General features: G+C 43.8%; 1 protein-coding gene across 7 annotated transcripts in view; it reads right to left on the minus strand.

Annotated features, from left to right (window-relative positions):
• Positions 1 to 16,059, minus strand: part of EPN3 (epsin 3) — a 40,529-nt gene continuing 24,470 nt past the window's right edge. For 4 of the 7 annotated variants that reach the window (XM_061616032.1, XM_061616030.1, XM_061616031.1 and 1 more), the window contains 7 exons: positions 12,460 to 12,543; positions 11,583 to 11,681; positions 8,954 to 9,131; positions 8,081 to 8,383; positions 7,323 to 7,427; positions 3,336 to 3,563; positions 1 to 2,482 (listed from right to left, as the gene is read on the minus strand). In XM_061616032.1, coding sequence (XP_061472016.1) covers positions 2,157 to 2,482; positions 3,336 to 3,563; positions 7,323 to 7,427; positions 8,081 to 8,383; positions 8,954 to 9,131; positions 11,583 to 11,681; positions 12,460 to 12,543 — 1,323 coding nt within the window. In that variant the 3' untranslated portion in view covers positions 1 to 2,156. The remainder of the gene's footprint in view (positions 2,483 to 3,335; positions 3,564 to 7,322; positions 7,428 to 8,080; positions 8,384 to 8,953; positions 9,132 to 11,582; positions 11,682 to 12,459; positions 12,544 to 16,059) is intronic. The other 3 variants (XM_061616035.1, XM_061616036.1, XM_061616037.1) reach the window with 3 other exon arrangements.

Genomic DNA, 16,059 nt, shown 5'->3' on the forward strand with positions numbered 1-16,059 from the left:
TGTTTGAACTTTTTATTGCCTGCATATCCCCCCACCCCTGCCCCCAACTTTCTGTTATAGCCAGAAATTTGTATTGGTATAGTGATTGCTGGGGTGGTGCTTACACATATTGGCAACCAAGCCTCAATGATTGTACCACACTGCTCTCCATGCCTGGCCCCTATTCCTATCCCCACCTCTAGCCCATTCCAGCTGGATCAGGGCTCCACAAACATCTTGTCCTGCAGATGCATCTTGTATTGGCATGCTGAAATCCTAGATTAAGACACAGCTGGTAAATGGGATTTAACGTCATGCTGCATATACACTCTATCTCTGACTTTCCAGCTTATTGGTTTACAACATGTCTATTCATATCCTAGGAGGGAGGGAGGTTGGCTGAAAATGGAAGATAATGTATTGATATATTTTTCTGAGTTTTTAAAGCAAGTTTGAGTTCCCAGTGAAATGCTCCAAGGCCATCAAGAACAATAATAAAGGTTTCTTATGGATTCAGGATTCCTGAAGTCCTAGTCCAATGACGACCTCCATCGTTTGCCTCCATTAAAGCAGTCCAGAATTTTCCCATGAATTTCACTGAGTTCTTTCAAATGTTTCTCCACTGTGGGTTCTGCCCTTATTAGAGCACACCTCGTTTTCAGGGGTTCCCTGTTTGTGAGTCCAGGGCTTAAGAGGCAGCCTCTGGGACAGCAACAAAGTCTGCAGTCAAATACGTAACTAGTGGACTGGTCCATGAAGATAATAAAGGAGAAACCAGATTCCCCAAATCATTACTGAGATGTCAAAAGAAAAGTCACTTGGATCAAAGGAGGCAGAACCACAATGGCAGAGACATGCAATTTCAAATGGAAGAACATCTCGGCAGAAATATGGGATGAGACTGGAAATTGTGCTCTTCTAGTATCAAATGTGATGCTTCTTCAGACTCCTGAGCATCTCACTATGGGGGGGGGGGCATTTAAAAAACAAGTTTCTAGCCTGCCTAGTTATTCCCTATACAGCTGGGCACTTTTTCTACTAAGTAATTAGAAGGAGGTTGGTCAGATTTCTAGTGGTTGTGTAGTTGTTGTTGATGCTACTCCGCTCCCTTCCCATAATCACCAGGCCTTTCCCTTGTCCCCAAGCGAAACAGACATTTGTGGAGATTGTCTTTTGATATTGCCATGCACAAACAGAAGCTGGACAACCATCTCCTGGGAATGCTCTATCTTTGAGTTTCCTGCATCAATCAGGAGAGTGGACTAGATTACTTTCCCTTCCCACTCTATGATTCTATAACTTTCTACATATCTCATCCCATCTTCCCCCCTGGTCCAAGATAATGGGACTCAAAACTTGCTCCAAATGTTGCAAGCAGTATGAAGGGTGCACAAAGAAAGAAGTGTGTGCAATTTGTCTTACTTGCTTCTGCTTCCTATTATTATTGTTATTTTTACAGTCATTAAAATTTTCTAGTTGCATACTTTTGCATTTTCCCCCATAGTGTAACTGGGTGACAAGAATAGCTGAAGAAAAGATGTCCCTTAGTCAAGCAACCCAATGAAGGTAATTCTGAAGAAAGAAATTGTATTTCCTCCTCTTACATAGAACAGTGCTATACTTGTTGAGCTGTCCTGATTTCCAGAAGTGAGACTGTGCTCCTGTCATGCACTCAGCGCCGCTGCAAGCCTTGGCATACATTTTTGTGTTTTCCATGCAGGTTACAAAATAATTTTGATTCCCTTCCCAATGAAGGGAAATCTTTTATGAGTGATTTTTAAAAAAAATTAATTTAGCCTCTGTTTGTACCAACATAAAAGAACTGGAGCACAAAGACTTTTGAAAATCGAGTCCTTCTTAAAGGACATCCCATCTCCTCTGAACCCATCAAAAACAATGCCAGCTGATGACAGGAGCATCCCATTCACCATCAGAGGCAGCAAACTACAGGCAATGTTCAACGTGATGGCGCGGCTTCTTCTTCTGCAAGCCACCAAACAAGTAGATTCTTGATAACTGAGTCTCTTCGGCCTGGGCAGAAATTAGCAGAAGAGCTTCCAGGGAGATGTTTCCTCCCATCAAAACTAATATGCCCACAAAGCCTTTGCATGGGAGGTTTTCCATAACAGCTGGAGAAGGAACAAGAGGAAGTTTGTATGACACCAACAAAGTCTTCTTCAGAGGAAAGGGTTCATGCTGCCTTGCGAAGGTAGTGCCGGGGGACCTGAGCCAGACAGTGGTAGGAGAGGTTGAGGCAAGTTGACGGGTAGCTCTGAGTAGGGCCCTGCTCCGGCCTGAGGGAAGGCACTCAGGGAGGCTGGGAGGGTCATTGCTGATGGGATGCTGCTGAGTGGAAGAGGGAGTGAAGCGCTGTAGGTCATGGAGTTCATGGTCATCCCCATAGCTATGGTGGGCACTGGGGAGCTGGTCCGCATCTGGTTGAGAGTTGGTTTGGGCTGGTCAATGATGTTGAATGGGTTGGTGGGAGAAGGCGTGCTGAGACCTGGGAGAAGGAGAGAGAGAGAGGTGTCATCATCACAACTTTCCCAGGGGCCTAGTATGCTAACCTAGAAATCCAGGAAGTGAAGCCCCCACTGCCACACACAAAAATCATCTGTGCAAGAAGATGGATTGTTCTCCACAACAAAGAAACCCAAATTCTCTCAGAAAAGTGTGGAAACTTGTGGCTGGGGGTGCACATTTTGCCATGTGTGCCAAAGGTATTCTGATGTCCAGGCCTGGAGTACTGGCCAGAATTGCAGTAGAGGAGTTACTGGGAGTCATAGTCAAGGAGGGAAAGCACAAGCACCATTCCAATAAGTGGCAAACATCAACATTCCCAGTATGGGGCATCCTGAAGTTTCAGGCAAAGACTGATTTCCATGAAGAAATGGGTCCAGGGGGGAAAGGGGGGGCAAAGTGGAAGAATGGATGTTCTCTGTGTGGCAGGTGCTATGGCGTGGGATGTGCAATGAGGAACTACTGCACTAGGCTGAGCACCAGCAAAAGTAGGCACAAGGCAGGGCTGACCCAAGACATTTTGCTGCCTGAAGCAAAAGGGTAAGATGGATTCCATATACAGAGACTGACCGGACTGGTAGATTAATCTTATTTCAACAACGGCAACAGGAAACCATCCGCCACTGCACCCAAGAGCACAGGCTAGCTCAGAGGGGGGTGCAGGGCAGCCCACATGGCACACCCAGTTCTGTCCTCCAACACACAACCACCACTTCCCATCCCCCAGCATCTGCTGACTGGCCATGGTAAAAAAAACAGCTGGCCACCTGTAGGCCCCTATAATATAATAAGGCCTATGCAATTGCCAACTGATCTTTCCTGCCTATATGGCCTACCTGCCAGGAATGGATTACGAGACTTCAGGCTCAGGGGTGCTGTGACCAAGGAGTCCAGATTAACCAAAGAAGAGGCATTTGGGCCAAGAAAGGTCTCTGGCATTTTGCTGTCTCTCTTCTCCTTAGAATCAGGAAGAGAGTCTCCTAAACTAGTAATATCAAAAACGTCCTTATTCTTGACTCCATTCTCTTTGGTGCTTGGAAGAAGGTCCCCGAACAGGTCCACATCTACCAACAAGAGAGAGAGGGAGACGGAGAATGGTGTGTTATTTCTATTCTTTAACATTGAGATATTCCCTCATTTGCCCCACATTGTCCTCTGGGTTCTCAATTATTTATGCCTGTATTTATTTATTCATTTCCAAGATGTATTGGCTGGCCTTCAGATGAAGCTCTCAGAGTTGCCAAAACACATCCACACACCATATATAATAAAATATAATAAAACTCACTACAAGGGGAAACGCTAAAACAGGAAGCTCAAATAAAATTCCTAACTCAAAAATTCATATACAGTCCAACAGAACTAAAAAGCATGTGCAAATAAAAAAGTTTTTACTTGGCACCTAAAAGAGAACAAGGATGTCACCTGGCAAACTTCCCTTGGGAAGGAATTCCATAGATGGCGCACCGTGACTAGTCACTGACCCACCTCAAATGATGGGGAGATTTCGAGAAGGGCCTCAGATGGTGATCTTAGTATCCAAGCAGGTGTCTGCAGGAGGAGGGCTCCTGTAGGACAGCCTTTCTCATCCTGGTAGTCTGTGGATTTTTTTTTTACGACTCTCATCAGCCTCAGTTAAACAGCATAGCCAATGGTGAGGGATAATGGGAGTTGTACCCAACAATATTGGGGAGAGCATCAGGCTGGGGAAGGCTGCTCTAGGTACTCAAGTCCCAAGCCATTTAATTCTACCAAAGATTCTGCTGCTGCCTCCAGTCATCTTTGTTTGCTCTTCCATATATCTTTAGGAGATGTATATGTGTGTGACATATCTCAGTACATGTACTACATACCAGTTCAATTTCCAGTTAAAAGGAACTTTATTCCTAGAACTGGGAAAGGCCTTTGCCTAAGGCCTTGGAGAACTGTTGTTCCAAAACAATACTGTATGAATAATGATACATCCACAAGTATAAAACATTGATTACATAATTGACATAATACCCAGAATTGCCTTCCTTTAACACATATGTTGTGTCATTGCTGCCCCAGCCTTCAAATTCTACTTTAAAAGCTTCCTCTTCTCTAAAGCTGTTTTTTCTCTCAAGCACTGTTGCAAAATGGGATTGCCCCGAGAAAAAATGTGGATAACCCATTCTAATATAAACTCTTGCATGTTAATCTGGACTTTTAAAAAATCATCTTGTGAGCTTCCAATGTTACATTGCCTCTGATGAGAGTACAGAGTCATAGAATCCAAGAGTTGGAAGGTGCCTAAAAGGTCATCTAGTCCAACCCCTGCTGATGCAGGACATCAACGTTGAATGGAAACTCTATAACAATTTTCTCCAATCCAATGCCCTCCAGATGTTGTTGGACTATAACTCCCATCAGTCCAAAACATCTGGAGAGTACCCAGTGGCAGCTGGTGCCCACTAGACCTGGTAGGGTGCTATAGGCATGTGGCCGACAAGGTCATGGGGGAGTGGCCAAATTTTGGCTTTCTCCTCATCCTCCTCCCTTGAAAACATACTGTGGATACTTCAACATTCCAGTTTTGCATACAGTACCTAACTAAACTGTAAAGTGTCTTGCTCTGGTTCAGAAGGGATTCCAGCTGCTGTCACAGCAATATTATGGATAATAGTTATTGCCTAAAGAGCTCCAGAGCTTCTTTCTTTAAATAAAACCAATCCTGTAAACTGTACGTTCCTATTACTCAGAGAAAAAGATATGGCAGGTAGGGAAAAACAAGAAGCCAAAATGTAAGAAAGAGAGGTCTTTCAAACCATATAATCAGTTCTGAATTCTGTAGCAGGATGTTCCACAAGTTTCTCCAGTATTCCACTGGTGTGGGGACTCGGACATTAGCACACAAAGTATATTTAATTCTCTTGGTTTTTATAAAGGCAGGCATTTGCTTAACTCAAAATTCCTTCTCCTTGTGATCAACCACATTTACACAGGTTCCACCTCTCCAATCAAAGTGAAATTGGGGCAGAAGTATGCAACAACCCCACACATGCCCTGCTAATTGGATTATCAATACCAGGATATCTGTGTTATCAACTACTCTCCTGCCCTCTTCTCCCCCAGCCCCCATCATGTCCTTGGTTCAGAAAAAAAAATAAACATCTGGTCTTCTTCAAAGTACTCCTAAGCTTTTATTTTAATTAAAATAATTATAAGTTCTTGCTCTTATACCTATGGGGACTAACTTTCTTGCATGAACCTATATCAATTTTTCAGATACTTTAAATAAAAATGAATAAATTAATAAAGGTCCAGTCCAGCCTAATCCATTCTTGGGGAAGTTTGCCACCAAGAATCTCCTCTCCCTCAGTCCACTTCAGATCTAGCCCATGAAAAAAATCCAGATTCTCTCCATGCACACAGACGCTTACAATACAGTACGGCCCTGCTTTACAGCACTTCACTTTACAGCGCTTCGCTAATACAGCGGTCTGAATTAGACGCAATTAGACTAAAGCCCCACTCATACGGCGCTTGTTCCACTTTTACAGCGGTTTTCGGGCATCACGTGCCATTCTATTCAATGGGTTCTGCTTTACAGCGGTTTCTGCTTTACAGTGGGGGTCCGGAACGTAACCCGCCATATGAGTGGGGCCACATTGGGGGGGTGTAGTTTGCCACCAAAAATCTCCTCTTCCACCCCCCTGACAATAAAAAGGGTTTGGCCCATGAAGAAACCAGATCACACACACACATACCCCTTGTGATGCTGGCCAAACATTCTTGAGGCAGTTTGCCACCAAGAAACTCCCCTTCCCTCACCCTGATAATAAAAAGGCCCAGTCCAATCCATGAAGAAACTAGATTCTTCTCCTACACCACCTTATAATGCCAGCCAAACATTTTTGGGCCAGTTTGCCACTAAGAATCTCTCCCCCCACAACAATGAAAGAAGGCATAGTTTGGCCCATGAAGAAACCAGATTCCCCCCCCCTTATGATGCCAGCCAAACATTTTTAGGGGTAGTTTGCTACCAAGAAGAATCTCCTCTCCCTTCCTAACTAACCCACTACAATAAATAGGGCCCAGTCCAGCCTATGAAGAAACTAAACCTGCTTTTAGAGTAGTTTCCCACCCCTCCTCTCCTCTCACAGATATATCTAGATACATCTGGGCATACTTAGAACCAATGTGTAATTCTGACATAGGCTAAGACTACCAAGTGGGCTGCTCTTGAAGCAGTCTAGACTCTTCCTTGCCTCCTCCCTAATTTGCTATAGTGGCTGTGTTAGACAGACCTCTTAACAACAGATGGAGTAGAAGCCTTCTAAGAGGGCTCACAAGCCAGCAGACCAAGAGGAGGGACCTCTTTATCATAGCTACACTTTTGGATAAGGATTGGCTGAGTGGTGCAGAGAGCTGATTGGCCAGAGAACAAGAAACTGATTGGCCAGAGAACAGTAGATATACATAAATATCAGTAGAGTTTCTCTGAGTTCAAATAGAAGCATAAAATGTGTGTGGAACAAGAAAGAATGTATGGCTTTAAAACTGGGGGGCATTTTTTAAAAATTAGTTGACATTGTCATTGGGAGGGCTGTGCCCCAGTAGTACCAATGGACCAGCCTCCACTGAAAGCACCAGGCTGGAACAGGCTGCTCTAAAGTTCTAATGCTCACACTATACAATTTATGAAGTAAGGGCAAAGTCACGCTTATATTTTCCAGCAGGACACATACTATGAAACAAAAGCAGCGGAAGAAGAGTGATAGGTATAAAATAGTGATTGTCAAAGTTAGAATCAAAATGATGCCTGAAAATGTGCGTAGAGGACTTGCACCTTCACTTACCTACAGGGCTATTGGATTTCCTGGATGATGGAGCCTGGGAACTGTCATGTTCTTGCTGATCTACATGTGCAGGTAGTTTTGCAAACAAGTCAAAAGTAGCACTATCTAAGGAGAGGTTGAAGACAGATAGAAAACTTAGTGAGGCTAAATCCTCTAGTTACAAGCCCCTTTCCCACTCCATGGGTCTCTGCACCTCTCTTAGCCGCCTTGCAGACTTAGGAACTGGGAAAGCAATGGTAATGATCAATCCCCATGGTTGTCCTTCTTACACAGTGCAATGGAACCCAAAAACAGAGAAAGCAGTTCCCACAGGTGCTTCCTTTGGGAGCCCTAGAAAAGTGATGGCAAAGATGTGCTCATCCCTTCCCCGCCATCACCACCAGTTCATCTCTTGGAGTTGAGAGAGAGAGTCATGCTGCTGCTGTGTGAAGCTGCACATGTGCCAGGGTAGAAGAGAGAGACGCATAACCTGGCAGGGCACCAGCCAGTCCCATCTCTACCACATGCGGTATATGACTACATGTGGATCTAGGCTTCCCCCTAAAGGAACCATCATATAGTTAGCCACTTGGGTGTTCACCTGGAGGTAACTGCTTCTCACCCCTAGCAGAGGATATAAACAGCACATGAATTGGCTCAAACAAGCCAAGGGGATATAATATATTATGGCCAAGCAGTTTTGGAGAAGGGGAAGGAAACCAGTAATTCTACACATTAAATGGCCTTGAGGACTGCAGATGAACAGGAGCTTCTCTTACCAGCTGTGGAAGACTTATCCACAGAGGCTCCCCACGGATCAGCAGCAGAAGTAATGCCTGCAGAAACTAGAGCAGGTGGTGAGGACCTTCCCCAGGGGTCTGAAGAGGAGACACTTGAAGGTGGGGATTTCACCCCCCATGGATCCACAGAGGAAGCAGAGGAGGAGGAGCCATGAGGAAGATTCCAGGGCCCTGGGGAGGCTTGACTGGATGGATTTAGAGGGTCCCCTGGGGGTACCGGCACCCAAGGGTCTGCAGTGGGGCCCCAGGATGTTCCTGTTGATCCCACAGCAGATTTGGTATCTGGGGGGGGAGGGAAACACAAGGAAGTGTCAAGTAAATCAAAATGTAGTCAGGATGTGGAGGGCAGGAATAGATAAGGAATAAATAAACCAAGGAGCTCATACTTGATGAAGTTAAGAGCAGATGAATGGGGGGCAGCATTAGAGATGCCACCTGGTTAAGGAAATCTAGGTTGATTATGTATGAGTATTATTTGATTACATGCGGACGTTTGCACATCAATGCATTTTGTAGAGTGGAGAACACTGTTAAATGATGCATACATGCAAGTCAAAAGGAACTATCTTAGAAGAATCATCTCTTTCTGTGTGAGACAGAAGGGGGAGAGTGCTCCTTCCAAAATGGCACCTGTTTGGAAGTATTTTTGTAATTATAAACACTTTTAAAAAGGAAAAATCTCTCCTCTAATTAACTAGAGCACCTTTTTAATCAATCATCATCAACAACATAAATCACTTAAGACAGGGTCCAAAGCAGAACAATCACAAACAATGGGTTGACATTTACCCCAAAGCATGAATAGAATGGGTGAGGAAGGGGGAAGGACAGAAGAGCTGCAAAGCTCCTTACTGTTATGTTCCCAAGAAGTAGACAAGGACAGAGCTGGGGGAGAGAAGGCTGTATCATGATTCCAAACCTCAACAGATCGATTGTTGCCCCCACCTGGAATATCCCATGGGTCAGCTGAAGTGTGGGTAGAAGTTATTGGTGCTGGTCCAAAAATATCTGCCAGCTCCAACACAGAGGACTGGAAAGATACAAAGGAATCAAATGTATTAGGCCTCACAGATCCTAAGAGTGTGGATGCTTCAAAATACACATAGGGTTGCACTCAACATAGCACATTAGTGCAAGGATTACCATTAGCACAACAGGATTTTCCCCTCTCCTCCCCTCATGTGCCCCCAAATCTGTTCTAGGGGTTCCTCCACCCTCCAGAGTAGATTTGGGGAGGGCAAACAGGGGGAGGAGAGTGAGGAAAGTCCCATTGTGCTAGCCTTAATCCTTGCACTGACAAGATGCCTTAGTACACTACCGCCCTAAGACTGTAGTAGAACATTACAAGTTTGGAAGCTATCAAAGAACAGAGAACATACCCTCACTCTCCCTAGGCATGGTGTTGCAATTCCTCCCTTTCTTAAAGGTTGGATTCTCAATCAAAACTTTATTGTATATGGCCAAAGGCCTTAACAATGAAGTTCGGATTCTATACTATACAGGCTGTGAGTGTGAGAATGGTGTATGAGTGCATAATGCTGTTAGGTTGTTAATCAATGCCCGGAAGGGGCATTGGTACCTCATGTAAGCTCTTAGCAGGATGTATGTGCAATAAATGAATGAATACAAACAGCCCAGTTGATTTGGATCCAGAACAAATGCAGTAAGTGCAACTGACCATTTTTCAACACTTTACCTGAAAATTGTACAGACGATCCCCAGGATAATTCCTCCTGTCACCAGTTCTTACTCACAGTGTCACCAAGAGGTGGTTCAAATGCACCATTTTTGTTATTTTACTCTATGTGCACCCAAATTCCTTGATTCTATTTGATTTTACACTGTCAGAGGTCCAGGAGTCATCAGTGGCAGAGTGCCTATCTCCAGTTCTCTATGGCTGTTCCTGGATTGGGATAGTCTAGCCATAGTTATCCATGCTCAGGGAAACTTGTATTTAGATTGCTGTAATGCAGTCTACACTGGACTCCTTATGAAGACAGCCTGAAAGTTTTAGGTAGTGCAGAACACAGAGTGGTGAACAGTGTTTCTCCTTGGGATCATATTTCACAGGTCCTGCACAAACTGCATCAACTGACAATATGCCACTGGGCCCAATTCAAGGTTTTGACATTAACTTATAAACCTCTGAATAACTTGAGTGATAATTCCTTGAAGGAGCACTTCTCCTGGTATCTGCCAGACCATGCTTTAAGATCTGCTGGGAGGCCCCTTTTTGCACCAATGCATGTTGCTTGTTGGATAGTGATGCCAGGAAGGGCCTTTTTGATTGTGGCACCCCATTTGTAGAATTCCTTCCCCCTAGAAGTGTGGTTGTCTCTCTCTTTACTGAGTTTTAGGTGTGGTTTGAAGACGTACCTTTTAAATCAGCCTTTTCATGTTTAATAGAATTGTGCTCTCCAGTGTGGTTATTCTTTCATTGTATTTATTGATTTGAGGTTAATAGTTTTAAGTATTATCTTTGTATTTAACGTTTACTGCCAAACTATATATACTCTTTTTTATTGTTTTAACTATACATATTTGTAAACTGCCCTGGGATCTCATCTAATGAAGTGAGCCTGACCCTGATTTTATGATTTTATGCCTTCTACGTTAAATTTTACCCTTGTAGTCCCCCTTTAGTACCATTCCCTATATATGTGTGTGTGTGTGTGTGTGTGTGTGTATATTTATGTATTTTAATGTTTTTGTGATTTTATTGTTTACAATTTTATTGATTTTATTTTCGTAAGCCCCCCTGAGTGCCCTATTATAAGGTAGAAGGGCGGGATAGAAATATTTTAAATAAATAAGTGTAGTTTAAAAATCAAATCAAATATATAAAATATACAGTGGCTGGAGCAATCCAGAGAAATTTAAGCATGATTAAGTTTTTCTGAAATCAAGAACACTTGAGCATACAGTTAAGCCCTTCAATCCCAGCTGGGGCTGTTGGTTTGCTGTTTTTCCCCCCTAGCAGTTCTCTGAAAGTTTTCTGGGCTGCAGACAAGGATTTTACAAAGCCCCAAAAATGCAACCATAAGGAGTATGAAATCACATGTCCTTAGTCATGGATCTTTGGAATGTTATAACAAGTGGAAGAGCCTGTTACTATGTCTGGGATCAGAATCTTCCCAAAGCTAGTGGCCTGGCATGACAGGATACATCCTGTCTTAGGCAACCTGCATTGAATAGGCATCTGGTTGGCCACTGTGAGAACAGAATGCTGGACTAGATAGGCCTTTGGTCTGATCCAGCAGGGATTTTCTTATATTCATGAATATTCAAGCCAATTGGCATCAGTGAGTGGGGAGCATTTAAGCACCAGGCTTCCCAATGCAATTCCATCTTAAGGAGAAGCCATCTTAGGTACTTACAAGAGAAAGGTTGGCAGGGAAGCACAGGAGGAATACAAATTTGCACAAACCAAAGCAGATATTTCTGTACACCCCCAGATAGCCAAGCAATTGGTGCTTCATACCTGACTTTTCTTGGTCTTCTCTTCTTCTTCCATGCCCTGGTGACTCTCTTCCAATGCCCTTTGCAGTAGTGAATTTTCTCCTTGACATGCCCTAACTTCCTGCAAGTAAAATGAACAACACACAGGCATGAGCTGAGTACAAGAAAAATGAAGGATTTTTTTTTCTGCTGCCAATGACCATCATTTAGGTAAGGTAAGGCCATGCGACAGCTGCACTTTTAATTTCCAAATATACTTATAAATCCCATGTTATTCTCTTGTTATGAATAGTTAGTCTTTAGAACTGTGAAAGTTATAAAGTTACCATCAGAAAAGAATCCGAAGGCAGAAGGAAATAGACATAGTGGGAGAGAGAGTGGGAATGGGGTCTAGAATTCTCCCATCTAAAAAACAGACCAAGTTTTGTGACCAATCTTATGCACACCTACTTGGGAGCAAATTCCATTGGGGCTTTCTTTCTAGTAAGCATGCTTAGGATTCATTTCATTATTCTGAAAAGTGATAACTTCCCTATGCTGATTTTACATCCATAGTCTGATTGTTAAACACTGAATTTTGGTAAATTTCAGAAGTTATCATTTTTGTCCTAGAGAGAGAAAGAACCCATAAGATCTTGGGTTTCTGATTCTCTGAAATGACTTCCTACACAATTCAAGATTTCTTCCATAACCATGAGGACATGAATATTTTCACATGAATATTTTCAGGATTTCAACAAAGCCATCAGATGTGCGGAATTTCTAGACCCTTCTGGATAGAGCAGCATTTTCTTAGGAAAAAGATGTAAAGCTAGGCAAAAAGCTTCCCCACTGAAAGAGGCATGAGTTCAAGAAGAGGAAAGTTAAAACTGCCCTTTCACCACCTGGGCTTGGGATACCTTCTCATGCTCCTGTTTGCTCAGGGTCAGCGCTATCTGTAATTGCAAATCTTCATCTGTGCTGGATACTGGAGGAAGTGGCTGCTGACAATGAACGAAAATTGGGTAAAAGTTTGTTCTGACTCAAGGGTTCTGTATTCAGTCATTTATTTCTGGGCCAATCTTCCAACCCCTCTTCCCCCTTGTCATCAAAGAGCAAGACGGCTTTGAATTCAGCCATCCAACTATTTGCCTATTTTTGCCCACTTAGCTACCCACCCCATGTACCTTAACATCTATCCATTCATCAAGTTTACAGTCTCTCCTTCCATCCCTATGTCTATTTCTGCTCACCCACACTTTATGCATATACGCATGACTGGCTTACAATACTGCTGGACCACCTCTCAGCAAAAATAGTCACCAAAATTTTTAAAATACAAGCATAAAATAAATATGTAAAACAGTAACTAAATAAAAGTAGTTGTCACCAGAGCATGAATGACAGTAGCTAGGTCTCTATCTTCCAATCACAGCAGGTGCAGCTGGTGATTCAATCAGAGCTGTCACTCTGGTCCACGGCTGCCACCTGAGAATCCAAGAGCATCCCCAAGCTATGAACCTTATGAGAGCATGTGATCTTAATCAAGGGCATGCATTCCCCCAGCCAGTCGGTCCACTGAGTCCCCTACCATCATCATCTATGCCTTGCCTGAATTCAGCTTAATTTTTTTCACCCTCATCCAATCTACCTGTTCAGGGTAGCAACCAGCTTATCTAGAAGTGATGAAAAAGAGAAATGGACATGAGTGTCAACAACATAGTGATGCCACCATACTCCATAACTTCAGATGGCCTTCCCCACCTCAGTTATTCCATTGAGAAGACTTTAAAAGCATAGAAGGCAAAGCTGAACCAGGGGATAATTCCCATAATAGTCCTCCAGTACCAACTTCTCCTGTACCAATTTCTCCAGTACCAACTTCAGAAACCAGTTCTTCAGTAAGAGGCAGAAGCCCTACGACGTGGTGCTTCCAACTCCCAAAGTAGATAGGTGGTGGATGGCATCAAAGGCCACTGAGAAGTACCAGGAGACTCAAGAGGATCACCCGCTCCCAGCCACTTCTTCTCTTGAGAGGAAAATGGATCTAGTTCAATGGTGGCTATTCTGTGGTCCTTGAGCTGTTGCTGGGCTATAACTCCTATCACCTCTGGCCATGCTGACTGAGGCTGATGGGAGTTGAAATCCAACAACATTTAGGGGGGGGCAGAAGCTAGCCAATCCTGATCTAGATAATCTGCTTCCTTCAAAAGTACCTGGAGTTCTCCAGATACTACTTGCTCAAATCCTTATCTAGAAATGGCAAACTGCTTCCATTTATTTATAGAATATTTCTATACTGCCCTTCAATTAAAAGTGTCCAGGGAAGTTCACAATAGGTAAAGTTTAGAGATTGGCCTGCAGTTACCCAAGGTCAGCCAGGTCTGTAGATTCTCCCGCCCCAAGCATTATATCTTTTGAGGCAGAAAGCATATACGCAGCCCTAGCAGAAGCATTCACTCTCCTGCCAACCAGGTTGACCAGCCTTCCATAACTAGCCACCTTCTGCCAGGAAGGCCAAGAACTGAGGAAGCATAGGGTTGCATCCAATGCTGGGCAACTGGAGTTCTGCTCATGCAGTGGAATTTCTCCTTTCTCTCTTCCCTCTGTGTGCCCCAAAAATCTGCTCCAGAGAGTCCCCCAACCCTCCGGAGCAGATCTTAATGGTGCATAGGGGACTGCAGGGTGGGGGAAAGAGGGAGGGGAAGTTCTGTTACACAAGTGGAAATCTGTTGCACCAGTGGAAGAGCAGCTTTGGGTACAACCTTTGCTCTTCTTCTCTCCCAGAATTGTCCAAGTACCTCGTCTGCCTCCTTGGGTGAAATCAACTGAAGCTCAGCCAAAGAACCAAAAATAGCTTTGCTAGAGGTGGTAACCCTTACAGACACTGACATCAATGTGGCATCCCAAATCATGACAAGTGTCAGCAAGTTTATCTGCAAAATATTTTGCAAACGAGCCCCAGTGGACTACTGGTAGTTCTATATCAAGGCTGGGGAACCTATGGACCTCCAGAGGTTGCTAGTCTATAGCTCCCATCACCTGACCATTTACCATGCTGGCTAGGGTTGATGGGAATTTGAGTTCAGCAACATTTGGAGGACCACAGGTTCTCCATCCCTGTTCTACGAGTTCAGGAAGGGATGGCTGTTTCCAGAGTAGCACTGCCATGGCAGCAGGGAGATTTTTATGCATTTCCCACAAAGTCAAAAGGCTTTCCTTTGCCCTGCTAGGCCATTGAAGGTGCCAACACCTACATATAAGGAAATGATCCAGTAAACTTATGTAAACCGATAGTACCAAGATCACAATGTACAATTAATAGCAATGTGCCAACCAACACTTTGTTATGTTGCACTTAATGGTTCTTTCTATATGTTGGGTTTCTTTTCCTGGTGCCTACAGCTTTTATTTTAATTTATTTTAAATTTTTTGGACTTTTAGCAAGCTGGCTGGCTTCCAAGGTAATGTAACCTGAGAGCTTGCCTTGCTGGCTGCTATGACCCTTCTGTCCTTTCTTCAGGCTGGAGCTTATCAAGTGTTGTTCCAAAACCCAGTTCCCTACAACGAGGCTGAACAGCAAGCAAACAGACTGTGGCACCAGCAGGGACGGCTGCTTTGTTACCCTAGTGGGAAAAAAGCACAATCACACTTTTGTAGCAGTACAAACAACAGTCATTACCATTCCTTCCAAAGACAAAGCACTTTTCATGCACCATCATTAATGCTGCCTTTAGAAGGACTGCTACAAGTAGGTAGCACTGATCTTGCACTTTCAATTCACAAATGCTTCACGGTACTTATTATCTTTGGCCCCAATCTGGCTCTAGTCCAGGGGAACTGGTTGAGTATAAGAAAAACTCCATACCCATTAAAATGACACATCCAGCCAATTCAGCCAACAAACACTGGGGTGATACAAGTGGGGGATACATATCAAGCTCGTGTCAGTCACGAGTGCTGAAGGTTATTTTTGTAGATAAAACCTCCCTTGTTGAAACTACCACATTTGCCCTCAACTGTCAGGTATGTTACTGCTGGCCTTTCATGTCTTCCTAAAGAAATGCTGCTCCCTAATATCTTCATCCATGTTTGCCCCACCCCACCCCCAGCATCCCTAAGATGTATATATTACATATTATTCCTCTATATTATTCCAGCTTACAGGTGGGTCACTGAGCGTGAGAAAGTGATTTGCCCAAGGTAGCACAGTAAATCCACAGCAGAGATGGGAACTGAGCCCAAGTCTCTCAAATCCTAAGGCCAACAGTTTTACCCAACAGGCTGTTCCTCAGACTGAGACCAACAGACCAGTGGCAGATGGTGCCACTGTATTGTTGGAGCTCTGCACGTCTTAGTCTCGCCAGTGCCTGGATTGGAGGTTCTCTTAGCTTTCCAAAGAAAGAGATACAATTAAATATAGTAAATAAATAAGTAAAATCCTCCTGGCAGAAGGAGAGGGGAAGTTCTGCCATTGCTTGTCTCCAGGAGTCCCACCTAAACCTTGCCCAAGAAACTGT

The sequence above is a fragment of the Rhineura floridana genome, chromosome 3, assembly GCF_030035675.1.
Source record: "Rhineura floridana isolate rRhiFlo1 chromosome 3, rRhiFlo1.hap2, whole genome shotgun sequence".
Taxonomy (NCBI): Eukaryota; Metazoa; Chordata; class Lepidosauria; order Squamata; family Rhineuridae; genus Rhineura; species Rhineura floridana.